Here is a 27,274-nt window from a genome sequence, read left to right on the forward strand (position 1 = left end):
TACCAGTGACAGCTGCTGTTTAATTTACTTATATTCATTTCTAAGCATATAAATGTAGAAGGCATTTTTCTTTCTCATTTATTAAAGAAGATAGAATATTTTTCTTAATTGTGGGGGCCACACCCCAGAGGTGCTGGGCATGGGGCGTATGGGCAGGTGTGTGCCGTGTTAGGGCCACTCCTAACCGCTCAGCCATATCCCTGGCCCCTCATTTTAGTGTTTGTGATTTTAATGAATATGTCCAAATGTATGCAGTCACTTTAGATGGGTGAAAAATTATTCACAACTTTCTCAACAGTGTCCGTTCCTGCTCTTGTCTAAAACATAACTCTAAACGTGGATGAGAGTGCCATGTATTTACTTCCTGGTATCTGTGCTTAGGGACCCGGGCGTCTGTTCATTGAGTCTTCCCAGGGATCAGTTGTGTGGTCGGTGTGTGTGTTTGGCAGTGTCAGGTCGTAATGGTCACATTCAGTACTGCTGTTTCTCGAATGGTTAGTGTTAGGTATTCCTGACACTTTTCCCACAGTAGATGAGGCGTTAGTTCTCAGTTGCTATTCTTTGCCCTATGTAATACTTTGATTTTGAGATGGTGAGTCTGATATTCTGCCAGACAAATTATTTTCTCTTTCTCTCTATGGTGGAGCTGTTTGGTGGCTTTGGTTTCCTCTTAGTGTCAGTTCCGAGTCATCTTAGCACATCTTCATTTTCTGGACACTTGTGACATCCTCTCTGCTGATTGTTTTCCCTGACGTATCCTGTTTTTCTTTTTCTTTTTTGTTTTTTTTCTTTTGTTCTCAGACCACACCTGGGACACTCAGAGATTCCTCCTGGCTCTGCACTCAGGGATTAATCCTGGCAGTGCTTGGGGGACCATGTGGGATGTCAAGGATCAAATCTAGTTCAGCCATGTGCAAGGGAAGCGCCCGACACCTGCTGTACTATCACCCTGGCCCTCCATTCTGTTTCTCATTTTGAGTTCTTATACGTGTATAATTTTGATTTTGGGGTCATGTCCGGCAGTACTCAGAATTTACTCCTGGCTCTGTGCTCATGGATCTTTCCTGGCACGCCTCTGAGGATGATGTGGTATGCCAGAATCGAACCCAGAATGGCTGCGTGTCAGGCAAGTGTCCTGCCTGCTGTACTGTCACTCCAGCCTGTGTTTTTATTTTATTATTTAAATTTTTATTTGTTTGGTTTTTGGATCATACCTGGCAATGCTCAGGGCTTATTACTCTTGACTCTGCACTAAGGAATTACTCCTGGTGGTCAAAAGGAAAGATAGATATCAAATTGGAATGCCCCGCCACACAGGCGGGGTGGGGTGGGGGATGGGATTTGGGGGGTGGGAGGGATACTGGGTTCATTGGTGGTGGAGAATGGACACTGGTGGGGGGATGGACTCTCGAACATTGCATGAGGGAAAAACAAGCATGAAAATGTGTGAATCTGTAACTGTACCCTCACTGTGACTTACTAATTAAAAAATAGATAAATTTAAATAATAAAAAAAATTTTTTTTTTAAAGGGAATTACTCCTGGTGGTGCTGAGAGACCATATGCGGAGGATTGAACCTGGGTCAGCCACATGCAAATCAAACGCCCTACCTGCTGTACTATAGCTCCAGCCTGAGTTTTTATCTTTAAAAAAAAAAAAAAATCCCTTTGTTGACTTTTCCAGGAGTAAGATGTTTTAAAAGTAAGGAGACTGGAGCCAGAGTGATAGTACAGCAGGTAGGGTGTTTGCCTTGCATGAGTGACCCAGGTTCCATCCGAAGCACCACAGATGGTCCCTGGAGTACTTCAAGGAGTGATTCCTGATCTCAAAGCCAGGAGTGAATCCTGAGCCCTGCAGGGTGTGACACAGAAACAAAGATTAAAGGCAGCAGACCATCTTGAAAGTATCAAGAACCTATTGGGTCTAGGAGTTTTTGTGATTTATGACTTCCTGATTTCTTTTCAAATCTCCAAATCTTGGAGATTTGAGGGATCTGAACTTACTACTCTCACGATCTTAAAGGGATCGTTTTTTGAGAGAGATGGTTTGGGTTGTTGCCTATTTTAGTTTGTTTTATTTTAGTTTTGTGGTCACAGCTGACTAGATGGGGCCTATTCCTGGCTCTGTTCACGGATCACTGCTGGCAGCGTTCAGGGAGCTGTTTACGATGCCGGGGAGGGCAGCATACAGGGATATAGGGGCATCTCTTCGTCTCTCTGGTCCCCTTAGTTTTTCTAGGTTCATCATTGTCGTTGAAGCCTAAAATTAACTTGTTAAGTTGAGCAAAATTTGAGCAGAATTTTATCTGCATTTAATTCTCAGGAGTATATTAAATACGAACTTTTTCTAGAAATTTAAAATTCTGAAAAGTTTAGCAGAATTCACTTGATATAGCTTGGGTTGGAAAAGTTACCTGCTATTTTGAAGGGAGAGTTTGTGTGCTTGTGTGTGCTCATGTGTGCATGCCTGTGAGTGTGTCCCCCCCGCCAGCCTAGTTCTCACGGGCAGCTCACAGTGCTTAGCCAGAAAGTGAAAAGTGCCCACTGGTTTGGTTTACACATAGTAAAATTGAGTGCTTGGCCCGCATGTATTTTTTGTTGGAACCTGCTATGCCCAGTTAGATAGGAATTGACTGTGGCTTCTTGTGCATGGAACACCTAAGCAGTGTTACAGAGACTACATGTGACCTGTTATACCCGAAATATTTACTGTGCTAGTCCTGGGCCTAATTGACAGGGAACAGCTTTTACTTAGTTGGGTAGTTTTGGGCCATGCCTGGTGATATCCAGGTGCTGCTTCTAACTTGGTGATCTGGGCCTTCTCAGCGGTGCTTCTGCCCCCTGAACTGGCTCCCTCGCACCTAGTGGACAGCAGTCTTGGGCATTTTTTGGAATTGCATTTTTTGTGTGAACTAGCAACGAATACACCTCAGTTTAAGTAAAATACTTCTCTCACCTAGATTAAAGTTATTGAAGCTGATTTGAGGACTTGTTTTTAGATCAGAAAACAGGCACAACTTCCTGAAAGTGACAGTAAAAATGGAGAATCTTACAAGTCCAGAGAGTATCCTTTAGTATATTTGAGGAGAGGGAATTGGACTATAAAACCAAGCTCCTGGAAGCATGCAGCCAAGTGACATCCGATAGCCTAGTTCTCCCTCTTGGAGAACCTGGCAAGCTACTGAGAGTTTACTGCCGGCAAGGGGAAGAGCCTGGCAAGCTCCCTGTGGCGTATTCATATGCCAAATACAGTAGCAATGATGGGTCTCGTTCCCCTGACCCTGAAGAGCCTCTAATGCGGCACCATTGGGAAGGACAAGTAAAGAGAGGCTGCTAAAATCTCAGGGCTAGGAGGAATGGAGATGTTACTGGGCCTGCTCGAGCAAATCGACGATCAACGGGATGACAGTGATACAGTGACTGTGAATTAGACCAAAAATCCAGGCCAACTGATTTGAAGTAGCCAAACAAACCGACTGGTCAAGACTGGAACTGTTTAAAAAAATTTTCTCAGTTTCTCGCGCCCCAGTTTCCTCCGCTGTTGATGATGGTGCCGCAGGGCCTGGGGGTGGGCGTGTGTTTGTGTGGGCCGGTGTGTGCCTGTTTGCTTGCAGCAGCTCCCCAGTGGGGTGCTTGCTGCAGTTGGCACACAGCCGTCTCTTGGAGTGGGGGCGTGCTTGTCATGGATGTGATGCTTACACATGTGTTGCCAGGTCTCACTCTTGCCTGCGGCGCTCACATAGCTCTGTAGTTCATGTGCTTTTAGGGGCTTACACCCCTTTTTGTCGTGCTTTACTTGTTCCAAGGTGGAAATTATTTGTAGAACTGAGGATGGCAGAGAGCAGAGTCACCAGATGGAACTTTATTTTAATTGCTTGGGTAAGTGGATGTAGATGTTGTTCAAAGACTCGCCAGTGAGATTTGATAACATTGGAGCATGCATAGGAGGGGAAGAGACTTAGATCTGGGAAGCAGAGCTCAGAGCCTACAGGACTAGGTCACTGTGTCAGGGAACTCCAGAAGAATTAAAGTAGTCAACTCTGGGGTGCTAAGGGGACGTGGGGTGCTGATAGTGCGCCCCTCCCTCAGCGTGGTCCTTGCTATTAGCCCCAGACACAGGAAACTGGCCTTCCCTAACTCCCCGCAGAGCAGCAGCCCTGGCTGCCTGCCTCCGGCCCAGAAAGAGTCATCAGGCAGAGGAAAAGAAAGAGACACCTCAGCTTCTATTCTTCAACATTTACCATGCAAAATCATAATGTTTTCTGTTCTGGAATGAGTTTGGGGAATATGGAAATAAACACATTCCCTTTCAGATTATATGAAGAAACTGCGTTTCCCAGTTTGGGATTGATACTTGATTGGAATGAAGGTTGAACTGACAGTCACAATGCTATTTGCAGTATTCATAAATTTCCAGTTGGATTTTGGAAACTTGTTTTTGAACGTTTCTTGTGTACCAGACAGTGTCATTCCTTGCAGATTTTAAGATTGAATAAGGCTCAGAAAGATCGCCCAGAGGGCCAGGTGCATGCTTCACGCGGAAGGCCCCACCTCATGGTTCCCTGAGCTCTGCCAGGAGGGACCCCAGAGCACCACAAGGTGTAGCCTAGAAACCAAGAACAAAAATTAAATATAGTCTCTTTATTTTATTTTTATTTATTTGAAACATGTGAGATACACAGTTACAGAGCTGTTCAGATCAGGTATCAGTCATACAATGTTCTGGCAACCATCCTTCCACCAGTGTACATTTCCTTCCCTCACCCCAGCCTGCCTCTGAGGGGTCTGTGTATGACGACAGACGTCTCTGAATTCATTTTGCTGAGGTGCATATCCATTTATACTCCAGCCATTTCAAAAAGAACTTTGCTTATCTAGCATAACTGAACACAGTTGAAAATATTTTTGTATATAGAAAAATATGTTAAATTATAGCAGAAAAATAGGTGTTAATAGATACTGGAGATGTATGTTTATCGGACAAGTAAAACAATCATAGGAGGAAGATGTCTTCAGAAACCAAGGTGCCAAGGGGAGAACAAATTAAATCAGTGATTTTTCAAAGAAACACACGAGAACCAGCTGAATCACTCTTTCTGAACCCAAGGTAGGATAGTCTGACTTCGGTGGGCCAGAGAGACAGTTGAGTTGGTAAGCGCTTGCCTTGCTCTTGGCCAGCCCAGGTTCCATCACCCAGCATCTCCTAAGGCCCCTTGAGTTGTGCCAGGAGTGATCACTAAACACAGCGAGGTGTGACCCCCCCCAAAGCAACATATAAATAAAAACATATTTTGGTAGTGATGAATCTTTTTGTTTTTGGGACCCGCTTACGGGGTTCTCTGGGCTGACTCTTGGTTCTGTGCTCATGAATCACTCCTTGCCGGCTCAGGGGACCACATGGAATGCTGGGGATTGAACCTCAGTTTGGCTGCCTTGCTGTACTATCACTCCGGCCCTGAACGGCAGTAAATTTTGCTCTTTTTGTCCCCGAGGTGGAGGGAGGGAGTCTCTCCCAGCGATACTCGGGTTAGTCTGGGCTCTGCACTCAGGAGTCAGTCCTGGCAGTGCTTGGGGACCGTGTGGGATTCCGGGATCGAATCCATGCAAGACAAACGCCCTACCTGCTGTACTATTGCTCTGGCCCCCAACATCAGTAAATTAGCACCAGTAAATGCCAGTGTTATAGGGGAGATTCTTTATTGGGTGAAACCTTAACATTAAAGTTTAGTAAAGACATTTGGTGAAGAATTGGATGAAATGATCTATGCCTATTTAAAAAAAATTTTTTTTAATTTAAAAATAAATTTATTGAACCACCTTGAGATAGAGTATTACAAAGCTGTTCATGATTGTGTTCATAGTATTTCAACACCCATCCCTCCACCAGTGTAATTTCCCAGTCAAAATTAGTGTTCCCAGTTGTATCCTCCCCCCTACCCCTAGTCTTGCCTCTAAGGCAGCTCCCCCCTTTCTCTCCCTCTCTCTCTTCCCCCCGCCCCTGCATTACGGTTTGATCTATGCCTGGTTTTGATGATCAGACTTAGTGAAATTTGGAGGCTTGAGAGAAATGGTTGGTTCGAAACATTAATTTGCCCTTGAAATGTATTTACTCTGTATTTATCTGAGTATATGGCTGTTTCTTTAGTCGGTGCACTTAAAAATTTTTTAATGACATTCGTTTTTATACTTGGAAATGTTTTGCAAGTCTAAATTATCCCTTTGCACTCAAATTTTCTTGACTAAAGCTTACAGCCACTTAGACATTCTTGTCTTCTTATGGATATGTAACATATAATTTATTTGAAAGTTGAAGTAAAACATTTCCAGTCTGGAGCTGCAGACATCATCTGGCAGGTTAGGGGCCTTGCCTGGCATGTGACCCACCGGGGTTTGATTCCCAGCATCTCATGTTCTCTTGAGCACCACCAGAAGTGATTCTTAAGTGCAGAGCCAGGAGCAACCCCTGAGCATCACTGGGTGTGGCCCCCCTCACTCCCCCCCAAAAAAAATTTTTTAAATGTTACTTTTAATGTTGCTTTGTCATCGTCATGTGAATATTATAAGTGAAAATTTATAAGTGCACGTGTTTTAGAGTATGAATTTACAAAATAAAGATTATTTGTAGTTTTCACGAGAATGCTACTTGGTGAAGAAATTAGGATATAGAACCTGCATTGAGATACCAAGTAATACTGTCACTGTTACTGTCTGCCCATTGCTCATCGATTTGCTCGAGCAGGCACCAGTAACGTCTCCATTGTGAAACTTATTGTTACTGTTTTTGGCATATCGAATACACCAGGTAGCTTGCCAGGCTCTCTGAGAGGGGTGGAGGAATTGAACCCGGGTCGGCTGTGTACAAGGCAAACACCCTACCCACTGTGTTATTGCTCCAGCCCACCAAGTAATAATATAGTGAATTTTTTTTTCTTCTGCTATTTTTATTTGAAGAGCCAAGAGGTTTTGTTTATTTAGACAATTGATTTATGATGTCAAGGCTTTCTGTTCAGATGTTCTTTATAAGATGATGGGCAATTATATAGAAGGTTGGATTTTATTTTTCTTGGTTTTGTTTTTTGGGCCACATCAGGAAGTGCTCAGGACCTTTTATGGGCTCTCTGCTCAGGGGACTGTATGCGGTGCAAAGGAACAAACCTAGGTTCACTCAGCTGCATATAAGTCAAGCTCTCTTATTTTCTGTACTATCTCTCTGCCTTATGTGACTATTTAAAAGATTCGTATTGTAACATGTTTTTTTCCTTACATGTAACTGGTGCCTGCTCGAGCAAATCGATGAACAACGGGATGACAGTGCTACTTATGTATACGATTTGTATAGTCTATAACTATTTTAATTTATATATAACTATATTAATTGAGTTTTTGAACCACACTTGGTAGTACTCAAGGGTTACTCCTAACTGCACTCAGGATCACTCCTCGTGGTGCTCAGGAGACCATATGGGATGCCAGGGGTCAAACCCAGGTCAGTCGTGTGCCAGGCAAGTGCCTACCCACTCTCCTATGGCTCAGGTCCAACTCCACTAATTTCTAACTCCTAGATAGTTGTTGGCTTTGTGTTTTGGTTCTTGTTTTGTTTTGTTTTTGCTTTTTTTGGGGTCACCCCCGGTGATGCTCAGGGGTTACTCCTGGCTCTACACTCAGGAATCACTCCTGGCAGTGCTCGGGGGACCATATGGGATGTTGGGAATCAAACCTGGGTCGGCCGCGTGTAAGACAAACGCCCTACCCCCTGTGCTATCACTCCAGCCCAATAGTTGCTGGCTTTGTTTGGATTTGTTCTGGAGTCACACCCAGAGGTGTTCAGGGGTTACTTCTGGCTGTACACTCAGGAGTCACTCCTGGTGGTGCTTGTGAGACCAGGTGGGATGTTGGGATCGAACTCAGGCTGGCTATCTGCTGTATTATCTCTCCAGGTTGTCTGTATCTTCAGAACCATAGTTTGATTCAGTGGAAACAATAAATTTGAGAATACTTTTCATATGCATCAAAACAAAATTAATGATCGCCACCGTTTGAAACAGATCTTTTCAGTTACATTTTCTGCCACAGTAGTGATCTTTTCTTTCTTTTTAAAAAACATTTATTTCAATAAAACTTTAAAAGAAGTGGTAAATAGAATGATCAGAAAATAAATCAGTAAGTGCCAATTTGTGCTTACTGTGTGATTTTGAACCTATGTAAATAAGAAAATTAAAACTAATAAAATAAAGTGTCTATTCTCAATTACGTACATATTTTTAACTCTGGAATCTAAAGTGTATTACATTTTATTTTATACTTGGATCTCATTGGGGTAATAATCATCTCTGATCTGTCATTAATAAAACTTTAAGGCAATTCTGTGTTAATATTTTTGGAATTTACACGGAATAGTAAGGCCTCTATATGTACATTTCACCCCTATACTTTATATAAACATTGTGGGTCACACAGTTGTTTATGATTTTGTTACAGGCATTTACTTTTCCAACGCTAATCCTACACTATTACACCTTTCCTCCTCCATTGTCTCTAGTTGTCCCCAACCACCACTTAAGCCTTCCCTAGAGCAGGTCCTCAGTAATTTATTTTATATTGCTTGTTATCAATAATTTGCTAACAGAATGATCAAAAATATTTCCTTAGAAGAAAATTAGTGTAAATTGTTGTATATTACCATGAAGACATTGAGTCTTTGTATGAGAGATTACTAAGTTGTGGAGCTTTCTGTGCTTAAGTTTTGTTAATCAAGATTGGTTGCCTTCTATGTTACATCCCATCCAATTTGGTGTGCTTCTACCGGCTGATCAGTGTTGCAGAGTTTGAGAGGTCACACAGCCACTGATGGGGTGGTACAGCTGGAGTTGAATTTTTAACTACTTTGCAGCTTTGGACTTTTGGAAGTACAGGGAGATGGAGCGAGGTAGCCCATCCTGACTCCTTGACATTGTGGAGATTTCTTTTGGCAGGTTAATTTCTTGGTGAGGTTTATCAGGAGGGAATGATGTTGGATAATACTGATCAGACCCTTTCTCGTCCACCACCAGGAGCTTAGGTTTACTGAGTAAGACCCATCTCAGTGCCCAGAAGCATTCCATTTCCTCTGTATTCATCTTTCACTTCTTTGTGCTCTGCTCCCCCTATCTGTTAATCACTCATCTCTTCAAATCAGACCCTGGGACTTGTTAAGTCAGATACTTCATAGGATTCTGGATTTTGTATTTGTAAGTAAATTACTGCTTTTCTCTTTCCTTTATGTCCTTTGCAGTTTGTTTTAGAGATGCAGTTTGTATAGACACAGGAAGACAGTTAATGATATGCTCTTGTTACTTGAGAGTTAATTATGAATAATTTTTATTCCTGGGCATCTGTCATATTTGCTCAGTTTAAGCCTCAGTTGCCCTTGGTTCCTAGCACCCAAAAGGAGGGTCCCAACGAAGGGAGTTGGATGGACAAGCTGTGAGCTATCCTGGCATTGAAAAGGGATAGGCCAAGTGTCATAAAACTTAGGGGAAAAAGTTAAGAGCAAAATCTGTCATGACCCGAAAAGAAGTAACTGGATAAGACCCTGCTGCGGTTAAGAAGGATTAATCTGGCCCGAGGACTGTAGTCTGGGATACATCTTGAGATGTCCCCGGGAGAGCCACCCGTTAAGCTTAATATATCTCTTTATCCATACAAAATGACTAGAAATATTATTAAGAAGTGCATTTAAGATGACTGTTTAAATGAATACTGGATAAGGAAAGGGTAACACATTCTGATGAGATTCCACCCTTGGGAATCTCCTAGCAGGATGAGATACTGTCCTAGAAGAGCTTCCCTGGAAGGAAGGACTTTCCATGTGTTGATGGTGCTATCTGACCTAGGTGTGCTACCCCCAGCCTTTGGTGTTGTTGCTCTTAAGGATGGGAATAGGAGACAGTGTGAGAGTGGAATGGGGCAGTTTGTGAGTGGGGAGAATGGGATAAACGGCGGGACGGAGATTGGAATAAACGGCAGCTGATGACCAACCAGCCTGGCAGCCCTGTTCCCTCCTTCATGCCATCATTGGCAGCGGCTGGCTGGGGTGGGGGGCCGGTTCATGGCCACCCAGTGCGTGCGTCAGGCACCCAACTTTTTGAACACACGCAGGATGGAGTCTGTTTGGGAGCATGGTTGCAATTTCAGAGTGTGGGAGCAAGCAGCTGCCGAGACTCGGGTCGGCACAGGGTTAACCCCCTCGGGGTGCCCTGGATGTCTCAGCCATGCACAGGTGGCAGGTGCGGGGCGGAGGGAGAAAGAAAATTCTATAGCTTGTTGATTTCTTCAGAGATTTATTTATTAATGGTGATTTTTAGAATTTTATTTTGAGTCAAGGTGAATTCTAAAACCAGTCTGACACTTGAAAATAGAAAAGTTAGAATCAAGTGAAATTTAATTACGAATCACAATATTCTGATAGTTTAGTACTGTGTTTCTCACCCTTTTTCTGACCACTGTCCCCATCCTGTTTCTTCTGTTGTCCTTCTGTTGGTTTCCTTCCTGTTTCCTCCTGTTGCCCCAACCCCCCATTTTTCCAGCCTGAAGCCGTCTGGCATATCCTGGCCTCCCCGTGCTCCTGGTTGAGAAAGGCCGCCTAGTGTAGTATGCTGGTGTCTGCCTGACATGCACACTTACAAGTCGAGTGGCAAACTCTCAGTGCTAGGAGTTGACTAGTATGAAAAGGATCATCGCCCCTCTCCCCTGCCCCCACCCATCTCCTCCATAAAAGGGAGCAGACAGAGTTGCTAAAAATATGCACTGTTGACTTGGCTGTGAAACTTCATGCTAAACAGAGGAAAGTGTTCTTAACCATAGAAGAACCCGTCCTAGTGACTGAATCATTGTAGAATGGACCTTAAGTAGCTTAGTGGATGCTTGGTGAGGCCTTTAAAATATTGTGGTGGGATGCGGCAATTTGTACACCAGGGCCACAAGCTTTAACAGCATTGTAGTCATGTAGAACTACAGTGGCCTCTTGAAAAGAAAGGGGAAAGAAGGGCTGGCTGGAGAGAGCTTGCTCGGTGGGTTGGAGTGCCTGCTTTGCGTGCGGGAGGCACCTCACCGAGCCCGCACAGATGGAGCGTCCTCTGAGCAATCACCTGATGTAGCCCCCAAACTAAAATGTGTGTGTGTAAATTGCCTACCAGAGAGATATATTTAAATTTTAATAATGGTTTACCCTGTTGAGTCACTTAGTGTACAGCTGTGAAATAATACTGTTTCTATTTGGTAAATGAGAAAAGTGAGGTTCAGAGTTTAGCAGTTTGTAAAATAAGGAACCGTAGTTGGACTTCAGATTCAGTTCTTCCTCTGTAAAGTGCCTACAGTGCTGTGCCTTGTATATATAGCACTGTAGCACTGTCATCATTCATTGATTTGCTCGAGTGGGCACCAGTAACGTCTCCATTGTGAGATGTGTTGTTACTATTTTTGACTTATCAAATATGCCGCGGGGAGCTTGCCAGGCTCCGCCGTGCGGGCGGGATACTCTTGGTAGCTTGCTGGGCTCTCCGAGAGGGATGGAGGAATCGAATCCAGGTTGGCTGCGTGCAAGGTAAACGCCCTCCCCACTGTGCTATCACTCCAGCCCACCGTGTGTGTGTGTGTGTGTGTGTGTGTGTGTGTGTGTGTACTTTTAATTCATGAACAGTTATCTTCACTAGATGCCAAGGATGCAGGAAAGGAAAATTTCTCAACAAAAAGACTGGGCTTCTGTCCTTATAGGTCCTTTTCCTTCGGCAGAAGAGGGAAGGAGTAGTTCTCAGATGGGCTGCCTCCTAAGAAATTCTGGGAAATCAGCTTCTGATTATTGTGTGATTTACTTGTAAGCACTGCAGAATGTGACATTTTGCACCTGGTGACTACGGAGACTTTCTAAAGCTGAGTGTTAGGAATAGGCCGTGAATATGTTCAGGTTCCTGGGAATGTGACAAAGGTGGCTGCTTTATTTAATGTTGTAGCGACGGTAACATCCTGTTAACCTCTGTGGTCGTGGTGCACAGTTGCCACACCTCACCCCTTCCAAGTGTTCAGTCTGCCAAAGGTTTGCGGGTTCTGACGGGCAGGCAGTGTCCATCCCTAGGTGGGCGCCTCGGTCCAGCAGCTCTGGCAGATGGGAACCTCTTTTTTAATTTAAACACACTAAAGAACTCAATACCCTTTATCTCTTGTTCTTTGTCAGAGTCCTTTTGAAAGACTTGACTAATTGTCAGTGTAAAGTTATGTTCTAAAGGCTGCGGAGTTGAATGCCTGTATAAGCACACATCAAAGGGGGCCCTGGGTCGGCTGTGTGGGGAAGGGGAGACTCCGCCTTGTAGGAATGCGTGGTCTGCAGGTACAGGTAGAGCTCGCTGATGAAACACCGAACCAGGGTAGGAGGAGATGCAGCTGGAAAGGGAAATGAGAGACCAGGCAGGGCCTTTGTGCTGAATCGGAGCAGGAAGTCCCTGACCTTTTTGAGATGGAGGGCTGGGATGGAGGGGAGCCTGGCGCTGCGCCTGGAGCTGTCTGGCACTCCTTGGGACCATGCGCTCTTGGGGATCTAGCACCGACATTTACAAAGGGGCTTGGGGACTGCATTTCAGTGACCCGGTCAGGTGTAATACTTGAAAAATTAGACACATCACACCCATTGAAGGTGTTCTCCAGGTAACAGGAGACAGTGTCTTCCGTGGGGTGGTTGGAGGAGGAAGGGAAGACAGGACGCACTGGGAGAAAGGCTGTGGATTCCAAGGGGGCTGGCCACGGGAGGGGTCGACTCACCTGCCCCTTCACCTGCAGACTGCTAGTTGGAACCCTGCTGTGTGCAGCTCAGTGTTACTCAGCGTGCTAGTCATTGTAATCATAATTCCCCCCCCCTTGGTCCTTCAGGTCGGGTTTTGTTTGGTTTGGGGGCCCTTTGTCTCAGCTCCTCCTCAGGTGCTGCTCGCTGTGGCGCTCGTCTCAGCCAGACAGACATGGCCTTGTGCGAAGCAAGAGCCTTAACTCTTGGACAGTCTCGTTCTGAGCTTGTTGCTTCCTCTTTTAAGCAGTATTATTATCCTCTGTGTAGGAGAAACTTCAAAAACAATTTGGGGGAGAAAATTATTACTAAATATTCTGACTTTTAAAAAGATACGTAAGTGTCATAAACCATACTTGACCAGTATAAAGTCTAAAGCACTTTTTAAATATATTTGTCCTTGTATTTGTTCTTCCCAACTCCCTCAGCCACAGGCCTGTTACTAGACCTGCCTCTCTGGGCATTTTGTATACATGGAATCACATTAATACATGGTTTTTTTTTTTTTAATATGACTTAAAACAATTGTTTTCAAGGTATGTTGATGTTGGCTGTTGAAGTGCTACATTCCAGTTTTCATGGTTAACTTCAGTGAATGGATATTTTGTGTATCCATCGTCAGTTGATATTTGGGGGACTTCTAATATTTTTATGAAATTTTCATGAGTGCTGTATTGGCAAGTTCATTGTACAAATTAAGTCAACAGACATATTTAGCTTTCTTGTGTATGTGTCTCGGAGTGGAATAGCCCTTAGATAATATATCCCTGGGAATGGAATTTCTGGGTTTGTGGGACAAGGTTTTATTTCTGGAGGAACCGCCAGACTTTCCCAAAGCTGCTGCATTATTTTACATTCCCGCTAGCAATGCATAAGGTCTCGAGTTTCTCCCCATCCGTGCTAATTATACTCTTATTATATAAGCAAGCCAGTGTGAAGTAGTAACTTCTCGTGGTTTTGATGTGAATTTCCCTGATACTGGTAATAGTGGATCTCCCTCTCTCCCTCTGCCCTGGCCTCCCCCCCCCACTTTTTTTGTTGTTGTTGGTTTCCTTTTGGGGCCACTCCTGGCTGTGTGCGGGCACTATTCCCGCTCAGGGCTTGGGTTGCTCTGACAGTTCTGGGACTGGGGGGGGGGGGCATGCAGTGCTGGGGATCAAACCCAGGCGCCACTGTCTCTCGGGCTGAAAGACCTCTCTTGGTTGTTTCAAAGGAAGTGGCATTCTGATTGCTTTAAGAATTTAAAAATGGATTTGGGGGTGATTTTATGTAATTGCTTGGAAACAGTTTTGCTGCATTTAAAATCTGTTCTTCTTTTTTCATCAGTTATATTCGCTGAATGACTACAAACCACCCATTTCTAAAGCTAAAATGACCCAGATTACTAAGGCTGCCATCAAAGCTATTAAGGTGAGTAATAAATTTCACTTCTAGGTTTTCAAAACAAAATGCTAAATTAGTATTTTGGAGGTGGGATAATTTTTAAAGATGGTAGTTTTTTCTCTCTTAATTGAAGTTAATATGTTCATGAAGACAAATAAATGAACATTTTTCATTTACGAACTCTGCTTAGGGACAGTTATGCTTAATATTTTAATAAACTCCATAAACTTCATAAAGTATTCCAGGCAAGTGAGATTCTAGATAGATCTAAGTTGTGGAGTATGTTTAACATTTATTTCCACACCTTAAAGAATGAGTAGAATTTTATTACTTTCCCCTATTACTGATTTGAAAATAGGACAGTGTGGAAGAATCATCGGGCCTTATTGCATATAGGACATTTGAGTGGTAAAAAGAGGACACAGGCCCTCAGCCGTGCCTGCTTGGTACACTAGCTCTTATGGTGGGTTCGGATCCATTCCCATCAGTGGTCAGGGGTGGTCAGGGGCTGCTTCTGTATCTCTGCTCTGGAGTGGTCCCCCATGGGCTCAGAGGACCGATCAGTCATGGTGTGGGGGATTAGAAGTAGCATTGGCAGGATTCTGAGCGCTGGTCCCTGTGTGTCTCTCTGCAGTGCTTTGTGTGCTTCTGAGATCTAATAAGAGGTTGGATCCTCACTAGATGAGCACAAAAATTCATAAAAAATACAGATTTTAAACTTTTCCATTCTTTTTTGGGGGGTTGGGGGGTCACATCCAGCAATGCACAGGGCTTCCTTCTGGCTCTGCACTCAGGAATTACCCTGGTGGTGCTGAGGGACCATATGGGATGCCGGGGATCCAACCCGGTCAGCTGAGTGCGAGTCAAACGCCCTCCCCGCTGTACTATAGCTCTGGCCCAGCTTTTCGATTCTTAACCGTCGAGATCTCCAAGAAGTTCCTGTCCCCACGGCTGAGATACTCTCTTAGAGTAGGGCTGTTGGAACAAGACTAAGGACGTGCTTGCTTCTGATCCAGTAGCTGGTTACACCAATTATTTGAATAGGTTGTCTTTAAATCACCCTCTTCTATTTGATTGAACATGTTCCTATTTACAGAGAATTGCTACCTGTGAGAAAATTTGGATAATGAATTGATTTTGCAGTGTTTTAATGGCCACAGTTTTGTTTTCAGAATTGTGCTTAATAATTTACAAATTGACTCAATATAGAGTTGTAGCCTTGGGCTTTCTTATCTGTCCTGTTTCTTATGACCCCAAGAGGGTGTCGTCATCATCATCATCATCATCATCATCATCGTCCCATTGATTGTCGAATTTCTCGAGCGGTCTCAGTAACGTCTCCATTCGTCCTAGCCCTGAGATTTTAGAAGCCTCTCTCTACTCAACCTTCCCAGTGATGCCTCATTGGAGGCTCTTTCAGAGTCAGGGGGAATGACCCAGCAGTGCTGCTGGTATTGGCATATGAATACACCATGGGAAGTTTGCGAGGCTCTCCCATGTGGGCAGGAAACTCGGTAGCTTGCCAGGTTCTCCCAGAGGGAGAACTAGGCCATAAGAGGTCTCCTTCCGGGAGCTTGTTTTTAAGTCTCTGGATGTCGGCCTTTGGTGGGATTACGAGGTGCCGGGTGCAGTCCCTGGGTGTGACTGCCTAGCTACTGGAAAATGGGAATCTGGGCAGAAGAGGCCCAGTCCCGATCCGAGCAGGCTCAGATTTACCCCAAAAGGGTGTAAAATTTTGCATATGACCGTTTTTTTTAAATTTGGTTCTCATCTGAGACTTACGTACTGAAGAAGTGGTGAGGGCACACATGGCTGCTGTGGCAGGGGGAGGGGTGTGGGGGGTGCTGGGCTGCCCTGACCCTGGGTGCCTGTTTGGGAAGATGCTCTCACCCTTGGCTCCCTGCAGGTTGGCTTTTAAATTAGATGTCTCTTGAGGTAAAGGTGTTAACATCATTTTCATGTTTCAGAAGTTGAGTCTAAGGAGAGAGCAAATGATAAAATCTACAGTTAGAAAATAATAGATTTAGAATTCAGATTTATTTTAGTAGAGTGTAGTCTGTGATGTACTGTATAATTTTGACATTAGCTTTTTTTTTTTTTTTGCTTTTTGGGTCAGACCTGGCGGTGCACAGGGGTTACTCCTGGCTCAGCACTCAGGAATTACCCCTGGTGGTGCTCAGGGGACCATATGGGATGCTGGAATCGAACTAGGGTCAGCCACGTGCAAGGCAAACGCCCTACCCGCCATGCTATCGCTCCAGCCCCAATGTTAGCTTTTTTATTTTCTGTTTTTTTGTGGGGACACACCTGGTGGCTGGTACTTTGGGCATATTCCTCACTGGGCCTGTGCTCAGGTCCTCCTTCCTGGAGGTGCTTAGGGGTCACATGGGGTGCCAGGGATCAGACCCTATTCAGCTGCATTTTCCTGTGCCTTGCCAGTTTTCTCTTTGGCCTCTGTTACTGTTGTAACGTTTTTGTCTGTTTTGGGGGTCACACCCTGCTGGGCTGGGGGCTAACTCCTGGCTCTGCCCTCAGGGATCATCCTGAAGAGGGCTGCAGGAGCCTACAGGATGCAACCCAGGGGGCTGGGTACTAGGCAGGCCCCTACAAACCGCTGGCTCTCAGCAGGGCCCCTGTTTTTACCTTTTAATTTCAACAGATGTTGCAGAATTCTTTGTGTCCTAGTCTTTGATTTGCCAGCTTTCAACATCTCACCGCATTTGCTTTATTTGTGTAGTCAAAGAGCACTCACTGGGCCCAGTGATGGGAAGTTTATAGTTTAAAATAACAGTCTCTGAATAGTTGAATCTCCGAAGTAGGATAAAGGTATTTTTCAGTCAGATGCAAGAAATGTCCCTTTGGCTAATCTGACGTACACCCTTTCCCCTTGCCTCTTGTCTCAGTATTGACTTCGGTAGCTGTCTCCAGCATCCGAGCGCGACAGGCTCCACGCACAGTTGCTCATTGTTGACTGCTGCTGTCACTTAGCACAAGTCAGTAAACCTTTGCATCATTGAGGTTGCTAAGTGTTCAGACCAAAGGTGTTGCGGTGCCAACATGATTTTCATCTACTCGTAGCACAAATTGAGATTTTAAGTGTCTTTAAAATTAGATTTGAGTGATACTGTTTCATATCAAGGGCAAGTTATTGGTATTTTATCAGTATTTGGAGAGAGAATTCTTTCGATGGGTGATTGGTAGTCATTGCATCCTGTCAACAGACCTCTTGGACAACCCATGGGGAAGAAGCTAAATTACTAGACCTTGAGCTATAATTGTGTAAGCAACTTTATTCTGAATCAGTTATGATCAGAAGCAAGAAGTACAGTACATCAAGGTTTTTTCCCCCCATATAATTATTCAATGAAGCTCACCCTCATGGATCACGTAGTATTTTATGTTTTGACTTAAATTTTTAATTGCACAGGGGGAGGGGTCGGGATGGGGAGACGCTGAGCCGTGCCCAGCTCGCCTCCCGGGCTCAGAGCATGGCAGGCGAGCACTCGAGGCCTGCGTGCCCTGCAGCCTTCCCCATCGAGTACACGGGTTCCAGCTCCTGTGGAAGTGTCTAATAATGTTCGATCCATTTAAGTTTCTCCCATAAGTAACTTTATCTGTTTAGTAAATTGTTAATTCATAATTAGGAGACTTTAATCAAGCTTAAATTATTGTAGATTTCAAGTTGCAGTGTGGAATAAAGAGATTTTCTTTTGATTTTTATAAAAACTGAATCCATGCTACAGTTTTGTTGATTTTTTTTTGGGGGGTGCATGTAGCTTCTGTGGGGATGTTTCTTAAGATCATAGTTTGTAAAATCATAATTATAAATAAAAGCACAATTCAAGTTCTTTAAAGAAACAGAAATATGCTATGTGATTATTATTGAGTTATTAATAGTAAATGCAGATTTTAGATAAATTGATTAAATTTCCATTTCATACATTGTATTCTGTTAAATCTATGAAGTTTTTCATAATTAACCGTATCACACAATTTTTATCTTATTTGGGGGTGACTCCTGTCAATGCACAGGGGGTTTTCCTGATTCTCTGCTCAGGAGAGACCGGCCCCTTCTCAGAGCTCCGTAGGTGGTGTCAGGGTGTTCAGCTAGCTTTGGCAGCTAATGTGCTTGCAGGCCAGCCAGATGAGTGCCTTCCTCCTGTGCTGTTCTCCCTCTGGCCCCGGAACTGATTGTTAGTCTGTGTACTAACAGAATCAGGCTTGCTGCTCAGTCCTTTCTGTTTTGGTTTTGTTTTTGCTTTTTACTTATTCATTTATTTATTTATTTATTTATTTATTTATTTATTTTGCTTTTAGGGTCACACCTGAGATACACAGGGGTTACTCTTGGCTTTGCACTCAGGAATTACTCCTGGCGGTGCTCAGGGGACCATATGGGATGCTGGGAATCGAACCCGGGTTGGCCATGTGCAAGGCAAATGCCCTACCTGCTGTGCTATTGCTTCAGCCCCTCAGTCCTTGCTTTAAGGAAACAAAGTACCCACCCAGTTGCATCTAAGGGTACTACTGTCCCTCTTATCACTCTAGCGCCCCCTGGGGGAGGTATTGCTGCATCCCACTCTGGAGGCGCCAGAACAGTGAACGGCTGTGTATTTTACTGTGTATACCTGCCTTTCCGTTTTCTAGGAGAACCTGAGATGATGATATCGAGAATAAAACCTTTGCATAGTTTTCTAATGCTGTTTATTGACAGTTGTTTGATTTTTCTAGTACTATGCTATTGGGGCTGGAGTGATGGTACAGTGGGTAGGGCGTTTGCCTTGCATGTTGCTGACCATCCCATATGGCCCCCCAGCACCGCCAGGTAATTCCTGAGTGCAGAACCAGCAGTAACTCCCCGAGTATTGCAGGATGTGACCTCTCCCCCTCCGTCCCCTCCCCCAGGATTAGCATTTTGCTCTGTTTTGCAATACTGTCAGGGGTTCTTACACACACCATTCCAGCCCCTACCAGAGTGTTCATTTCCCCCCACCATCATCTCAGGTTCATGCCCCCTCCAGGGTCCTCCCACCTTGGTAAGTTCAGTTTGTCGGTGATCTGTTCTAGATTTGTTCTTTGGTGGATCCCTTGACTGTGTTTCTGTATACCCCACATCTGGGAGAGAGCGTTCTGAGCCTGCCCCTTTCCTAACTGACTTCACTCGCTGTGATACTTCAAGGTCCAGCCTCGTAGCCACATTGCATGATTCATCTTCTCTCAAACCAGAGTACTAGTCCATTGTGTACATTTATACCAGTTTCTTTATTCAGTCATCTGTTCTTCAACTACTCCATTTAAACCGATAAAATGATGCGGTATGGAATCTACCTTTCTTTCCATGAAAAGAGTATGCGCCTATCTGCCAATGGGTTGCCACAAGTGCTTTGCTCTGTTATGTCAGCATAGCACTTTCTGAAAGAATGATATATTTCTTTCGTGTCTGTGTTAAGGCGTATATTTTGGGCATCCAATTCAGATATCTTGAATTCCTTTACCAGTTAAATATCATAGCTAGTTGTTTATGAAGGTGAATGACATGAATATTTGCCTCAAGATTTATGATTTAAAATGCTTGAATCTTTGAAACATTAAATCTTAAGCAAAAAATTGTAATCAAACATTGTAAAATTATACTTTATTCTCTTCTCTTTCAGTTTTATAAACATGTGGTACAAAGCGTAGAGAAATTCATTCAGAAGGTAAGTATATACTTTTCATATATATTATGCCCTTGTGCTTTTGTCTTTTAAATTGAATATCTCTGTCCTTATATAGTTTTGTTGTGTTGTTAAAAAGTGATTCCATTTATTTAAGAAATGAAACGTATTTTGGGTAAATCAGAAGCTTTTCTTAATTTACTTTGCCATAGTGATAACCCGTTCCTTGGGAAAAATGCCGCCAGTGCAATTTTTTTCCCTTCTTGGTTTTTGGGCCACACCTTGTGATTCTCAGGGGTTAGTTACTCCTGGCTTCGCACTCTGAAATTACTCCTGTCAGTGGTCTGCAGACCATATGGGGTGCCAAGGGTGGGACCCTGACTGACTTCGTGCAAGGCAAATGTCCTACCTGCTGTACTCTAGCTCTCATCCCTACTAGTGTGACTTTTGAAATATTTTATTTTTTAATAAATAAAACCCTCTACAGCTCAGTCTCATCATTTTCTACATCTGCATTGTATTTCATTGTGTGTCTATACCGCAATCTCTTTAATATGATTGATTTTTAATGAGATTATTATTTAGCTAACATGGTTACAATGGGGTTAACATTCACGCACCACCACCAAAATGCCCCCGACTCTTTGTGACTCTAGTCCACTTGTTCATTCATCTCTCAACCCCACTCTGTGGTGATCAGTTCTGTAATGAAATGATCATGGCCACAGCTGTGTTGCCATTCTGGCCTGTCCTTTCCTGTATTTTGTGTCTCATTACCACAGATGAGTGAGATGATCTGGTGTTTGTCCTTCTCCCTTTGCTGAACATGATGTTTTCTAGCTCCTTCCCAAGTGCAAAGGTTTTCAAGATTGCATCTTTACTCACTTTTGGGGGTAGGTGCAGGGTAGGCTGTTTTGTTCCACACCCAGCAGTGCTTAGGACTTTTTCCCACTCTTTCCCCCATCGGTCACTCCGGATGGGTCTTGTGGGACCACTTGTGGTGCTCAGGACCAAACCAGGAGTGGCCTTATGCAAGATATTTCCTGTGCTATGCCTGCAACTTAGTTTCATTTTCTACAGCTGCATTGTATTCCATTGAGTGTCTAGACCGCAGTTTCTTTAATATGATTGATTTTAAATGAGGTTATAAATGTATTGTATGTATTGCTTTTTATAGCTCCCCCCCCTGTCCCCTCCATCACCCTCCCATACACACACCCACACACACCTGGCGATGCTCAGGGCTTATTCTTGGCTCCACATTCAAGAATCACTCCTGGTGGTGCTCATGGGACCATCTGGGATTCTGGAGATCAAACCTGCTGCAGGGATGTTTTTTGTTTTTGTTTTTTTAATTTAGATTTATTGATTTCCACCACATGGACTTCAACAGTGGTATGACGCTGACTACAAGAAAGGGTCCTGGTGAGGGTTAAGTTAAAATGAAACTGATATTACCACATCTCCTTAGACTGGAGAGAGATTTTTGTTTTTGAATCAAGTTTCAGAACTCTGAAATCCAGGGATGCTGCAGGCCTCTGCTGGTAGTGTTCTTCACTTGTTATAGCCCTTACAGAATTTTTTGCCTGCCTTTTAAAGCTGAGTACCTAGGAGAAACTATTCTTTCAGAATGGTGTGGATAAAAGATGCCTTCCCAGCTTTTTCACTGCCTCTGACTCACTCCTTCAGGATTGCATTAGTTCATCATATTGGAGAGACTTTAATTCTCTTTCACTTTCCGGAATTATCAGAGGGAGATGAAATTGCAGACAACTATCTTGTGTATCGATGATTTGTGATAACTTAGATCATAGTGTTTTGCTCCCATTTTGGTGATGCGTGCGCTCTTGGTGCTGCAGTTTGTGGCAGAATTTCTTTCTTAGGCTGAATTTTTTAAGGCTTAGTGTTTACAGAATGATTCAGTCATTGGCTGTAATAGAATTTAGCTTCTGTACTTGGCATCTGTGTGTGCCTAGAGAAAAGCAGAGGTGTGTGAGGTTTCCAAGGACTGGCTCCGAGTCCAGTCCGCAGGGCTGCGGGCCACCGTGCAGGAGGGTGGCAGACTGCAGGCCCCAGATTCGGTGTGCTAGTGTTGCTCACGGCGCCTGTGGACTGCGGGCTGCGGTGTCGCTTGCTGGAGGCTGCGGAGTGTGCAGGTCCTGATGGTGCTCGGGACACTGCTGGGATCGGGCTGGGCAAGCACCTCGCCCTCTGCAGACTCTGTCCCCCGCCCTCCGTGCTTCCATAATCACAATGGTTTCCTGGGGGAAGGTTGTGGCCACCAAGGTGAAATTACTGAGAGACTAGCTTGGCGACCTTGAACACGCCAGCTAAGGATTATATGGACAGCTCGAGAACTGGGGCGCACGACAAGCAGGTTGTGTTTTTAGGTAAATCTGTAAAGAAAAAAAGATTGGAAAACTTGGTTGTTCTAAAGGTTTTTCTTCCTGTCGGTATTGTAGCGGGGCCATACCTGGTGGTTTGAGTTGGGGCTATTCCAAGAAGCACTAGAGAGGTGGCACCTCGGGCCTCACACAGAGGGCCACGAGCTCCCTCGCCTTCACATGCAGCCCTGCCCCCTGGAGTCTTCAATGCCTGAGGCATTGCTTCAAGATTTGTGTATGGGAATTACATGTTAAAAATAAAGATTTTTTTTTTTTTTTTTTGCTTTTTGGGTCACACCCGGCGATGCACAGGGTCACTCCTGGCTCATGCACTCAGGAATCACCCTTGGTGGTGCTCAGGGGACCATATGGGATGCTGGGATTCGAACCGGGTCGGCCGCGTGCAAGGCAAACGCCTTACCCGCTGTGCTATCACTCCAGCCCCAAGATTTTGTTTCTTTAAGTGGGGATTTCTTTCCAGGTGCTGGGTGCCTTTGGTTGTATGTTTTGCCAGGAGTGTTTTGAGCCACGCATTGTTGTGCTCAGGGGCTACTCTTGGCTCGGTGCTTAGGGGTCACTGTGTTGGTTCTTAGGCGGTGCTAGGGATTGACCCTGGGCCTCCCTGGGCCCAGCGTGTGTTCACGCTCTGTGAGCTATTGCTCTGACCTCCAGAGCTCTTTTTTCCTCTGTTTTGGTGGCTCGGGAGGTGCCACATCAGGCAGAGCCCTGGGGCTTCTCTGGTTGGGGACTCGGGGTCATTGCAGTGCCCGGGATCGAGCTGGGCTTCCACATACGTGCATGCACTGCAGCCCTTCAGCCGCCTCCTGGCAGGAACACGGGCTTGTTAAAGGGATTTCAGAGTCCTAGGAACACTTTCTGTGAGATCATTGTACAATGAATCTTAAAAATTGACCATTTTGTCTCATCAGGACAAATCAGATTTAGCAGTAGGTTCATGTCATGGTAAATTAAGTTGTATATGTATTATGTTTTTAATTATACCTTTTATTTGGGGACATTGTGGATCATCAAATGTCATCAGTGATAGGTTATGATAATGTGGAGAATTTATTTGCTCTTTACCCCGTTTCCCCAGTGCCATCTCCACAACTCAACAACTCAAGTAGTTACTCCTGTAGTCTGGTTCCCTTATTCAGATGTTACTAGTCTCACATGCACTTATGTGTGTGTGTGTGTGTGTGTGTGTGTGTGTGTGTGTGTGTGTGTGTGTGTATAGTTTGTGCAGTTCAGCCACGTGTATTGATACATACAACCAGCACTGTAATTAAGATACAGAGCAGTTTGGTCACCACAAGGATTTTTTTAAAATACAGCACTCTCAGCTTTCTCCTTCGATAGCCCCTGGTTCCTGGCAGTTACTATCTGCTCTGTCTTTATAATTTTTCCCTCTTAAATATGTTACTCAACTGTAATCTCATGGTAGCTGTATTTGACTTATTTTATCTAATATAACCTTGATACTCATCCAGATTTGTCAAGTAGTTTCCCAGTTTGTCAAACAGTTTCCTCCCCCTTCCTTTCTCTGTTTCTTCCTTCTTGCCCTCCCAGTCTCCCTCTTCCAGAATGACTACCATTTTTTGCTCCTATCAGCACATTCTTGTCATTCTCTTGTGTTCCTGGCATTTTTGGGGGTGCTTTTTTTTTTCCCTCCCATTTTAGTAGTTCTGGTTGATATTGGTGGTAATCTCATTGTGGATTTATTCTGCTTTTCCCTGATGGCTACTGATGGTGAATTTACTTTTTACATATTTATTTGCTATCTTTACTGAAATGAATTTTTTTTTTTCGTGTCTTTGGTCCATTTCCTAATGGGATATATTATTTTTTTGTCACTGAATTTTGATAATGGAGTGCAGCACAGGGCTGGGCCACATCCCTATGGTAATCAGGACTTCCTCCTGACTCCATGCTCAGAGAATTTTTGGTAATTCTTAGTGTATATTGTGGATGTAAGTCCCATTATCAGATTGGTTTGCAGATGTAATTCTCCTCAGGTCTTTTTTATTTTTTAAGCACCGGGTCTTCGGCAGACCAAATTTTCTAAGTCTGATGTAGTTCACATTGTGTATGTTTTCCTGCTAGCGGGGGAAACATTTGTTTTCCTTTCTTTATACTGTTGAACAGTGGTTGAAGGGAATTGGAAGTCCACTTGACCTTTTCTTTCAACACGTGATTCCTGAGGTGCTTGAGTTTGTTGGCGTTATCTTTAGGAACCCAGTTTTTAAAGCCACTGGACTGTTTTCTGACAGAAGAAGTTCCTTTTGCCATTCATAAATACCTAGTTAGATCAGAGACACAGTACAGGTTTTTTTGTTGTTGTTGTTTCGTTTTTTGTTTTTTGTTTTTCTTCTTTTTGGGTCATACCCGGTGATGCTCAGAGGTTACTCCTGGTTCTGCATTCAGGAATTACTCCTGATGGTACTTGGGAGACCATATGAGATGCTGGGAGTCGAACCCGGGTCAGCCACGTGCAAGGCAAATGCCCTGTCTGCTGTGCGATCGACATAGGACAGTTTTGAGGTGTTATTTACTAGTGGTCGAATAGTAACTTGGTGTATGCGCATCTCGAACATGATGAAATTTTTAGTCTAGTAGCCAGAGGGAGAGCACAGTAGGAAAGGGACTGCTTCCTTCCATGTGGCCGGGTCCCTGGCACCACATACAATACCCTGAACATACTGTGCTAGACTGAAATGCAGAGGTAAAACTCGGCTCCTCAGAACTGTAGCATTTAGTCAGCACCTTTTGGCATATGAAGTCTTTTTACTCTTTGCTTAAGTACCACAAACAAATCTGTCCAGTAGCTTCAGAATAGGATTGAATATTACCACACCAAACTATTTATTTTGATGCAATCTGTCAATCTGTTTTAGACAAACTACATTGTCTGCATTGTGGGTGGTGATACTGAGGTACCTCAGATTGAGAGAGAATTTCACTTCAGGCTCTGAGCTCAGCCTGCAGATGTAGGCTCATTTAGAGTCGTCATCTACGTTTGTAGACAGAGGCTTCATTTGGAAACCTTAACCTTAGGCTTTTTGCCTCTGATCGCCCTCTTTGGATTTTCTGCTGCGTTTTGATTCTTTGACAGCAGAGAATCATTTGTGGCTTATTTATGATTCTTTTTTTTTTTTTTGCATAACAAATGTCAGCAGGCACATTAGGGAGTACGATAAAGAATCTTTCCATTTCCCGGAAACTGGTAGTTCTGTGAGGTGTGCGGGTGGCCAGCGCTCTGCTCCCTTCCCGCAGAGGCAGCCCAGGCCGGCAGCGCTGGTGTCTTCAGGCTCCCGCCCGAGGTGTTTCCAGGGGAGTGACGGAGCCTCTGTTGAAAACTTACTTTCTTGTTTCTTTGGCGGTCTTGGTCCCCTGCACACACTCAGATTTCAGTGCTCAATAAACTTTTCTAAATGTGCATGGGAAACTGTCATTGAAAGTATAGCAAATCACAGAATCTCAACTTTTATAAAGCTTAAAAAACCTCAATTAAAGGTTAAAAAAAGCCTCAGTTCAAAAAAAGAGAACACCCCCAATTAAGGAGCCTGACTGATGCAGCTGGTAGGGTTTGCCTTGCTTGGGCCAACCTGGCTCTGTCCCCAGGGGCCCATATGGGGGTGTGCCCCTACCCCCAAAAAACAGATTTTAGAAGTTTGGAACTAGTACAGTGAACAGGCTGCTTGCTTTCATGTGGCCAGCCTGGGCCCAGTTCTCGGCACACGCCTGAGCCCCTCTCCATCACCCCTCTCCCCCTAACTTGAAAGATTTTTTTAATCATAAATATACTTTACTAAGAGCCAGGGATAGGGTACAGAATTTGGGTCCTTGGAAAAACATCATTTGAAAAGAGAAATATTTTAGGTGTTCACTGTTACTAGAAAACACACTGAAGCTCTAGGCAAGTTCATTTTAGAATCACAGAACAGCATTTGATCCACTTCGAGCACTGCATGGGGTCTGGGTCTGGGCTGGCGATCCTGGGTGCACGAGAGGGTGCTGATTGCGTTCCTCAGGGACTCGACTCCATTGGACCCTGTAAGTTGAGGTGGCCAAACGGGGCCAGGGGTTGTCCTTGGTCTGCTCTCCCCTGCCCTCGTGTAGGAGCTGGGGGTTTGTGCGCCAGGGGATACTTGCCCTTCTGACCTCTGCGTGGTAGAGCAGTATCACATCTCTGGCTGTTAGCCCTTCCCAGAGGGCCACTCCAGCTGTCTCCACACACTTTCGGGGGAGCAGGGAGGGCCACACCCAGGATCACTCCTGGTGGTGCCACGGGATCCCGTGCAGTGCCAGGATTGAACCCCCGAGTGCAGTGTGCGGGGTAGGTGCCTGCCTGCTCAGCTGTCTCTGCCTGTGTTCCTCCCCCTTTTGTTTGTTTTGCTTTTAGGCCACCCCTAAATCCTCCGGGCTCGCTCCTGGCTCTGTGCTCAGGAATTACTCCTGGTGGGCTCAGGAGACCATATGGGGTGCCAGGGATGTAATCTGGGTCTGCTGCATGCAAGGCAAGCACCCTGCGTACTGTCCTATCTCTCTGGCCCCCGGCTTGCCTTCTGCCTGTAGACGACATCTGTTGACAGGGAAGGTCATGACGCTTCAGTATTAGTAGAACTAAGAGGAAGTTGAAGTAACATTTTGTATTTTATATTTTTATTTTTCTCTCCAGTATCTAGCTAGTAACTTAGTCAAGTATGCCAAATATTAGGTTACTTAAATTGTATATGTGGAGCCACATTGCTTCTTTTTTCCTTCTACTTTATAGCTTCCTCCTCCTCCCAACCCCCCCGCAACAAACCTGAATTTCTGCACTCATGATTCATCCTCTGAATTAGAGAAGTTTCATTATAAATCCAAAAAAGAGCTATTCTTTCCAAAGGCTGTGATGGGACCTGAGAGATAGTGCAGGGGTATGTGTCTTGTCTTGCCCAGAACTGACCGCGGTAGAATCCCTAGCACCACTTGGTCTCTGCGCCCGCCCGGAGTCAGAGAAGGCAGAACCAGGATTACTGTTAAGCATCACCCCCGCATCC

General features: G+C 44.5%; 1 protein-coding gene across 1 annotated transcript in view; it reads left to right on the forward strand.

Moving 5' to 3' along the window:
- Positions 1-27,274, forward strand: part of SCAF8 (SR-related CTD associated factor 8) — a 216,184-nt gene that overhangs the window by 24,900 nt on the left and 164,010 nt on the right. Inside the window, exons 3-4 of the mRNA XM_055135075.1 lie at positions 14,135-14,218; positions 19,846-19,890. Coding sequence (XP_054991050.1) covers positions 14,135-14,218; positions 19,846-19,890 — 129 coding nt within the window. The remainder of the gene's footprint in view (positions 1-14,134; positions 14,219-19,845; positions 19,891-27,274) is intronic.

This window comes from Sorex araneus, chromosome 4, assembly GCF_027595985.1.
Source record: "Sorex araneus isolate mSorAra2 chromosome 4, mSorAra2.pri, whole genome shotgun sequence".
Classification (NCBI taxonomy): domain Eukaryota; kingdom Metazoa; phylum Chordata; class Mammalia; order Eulipotyphla; family Soricidae; genus Sorex; species Sorex araneus.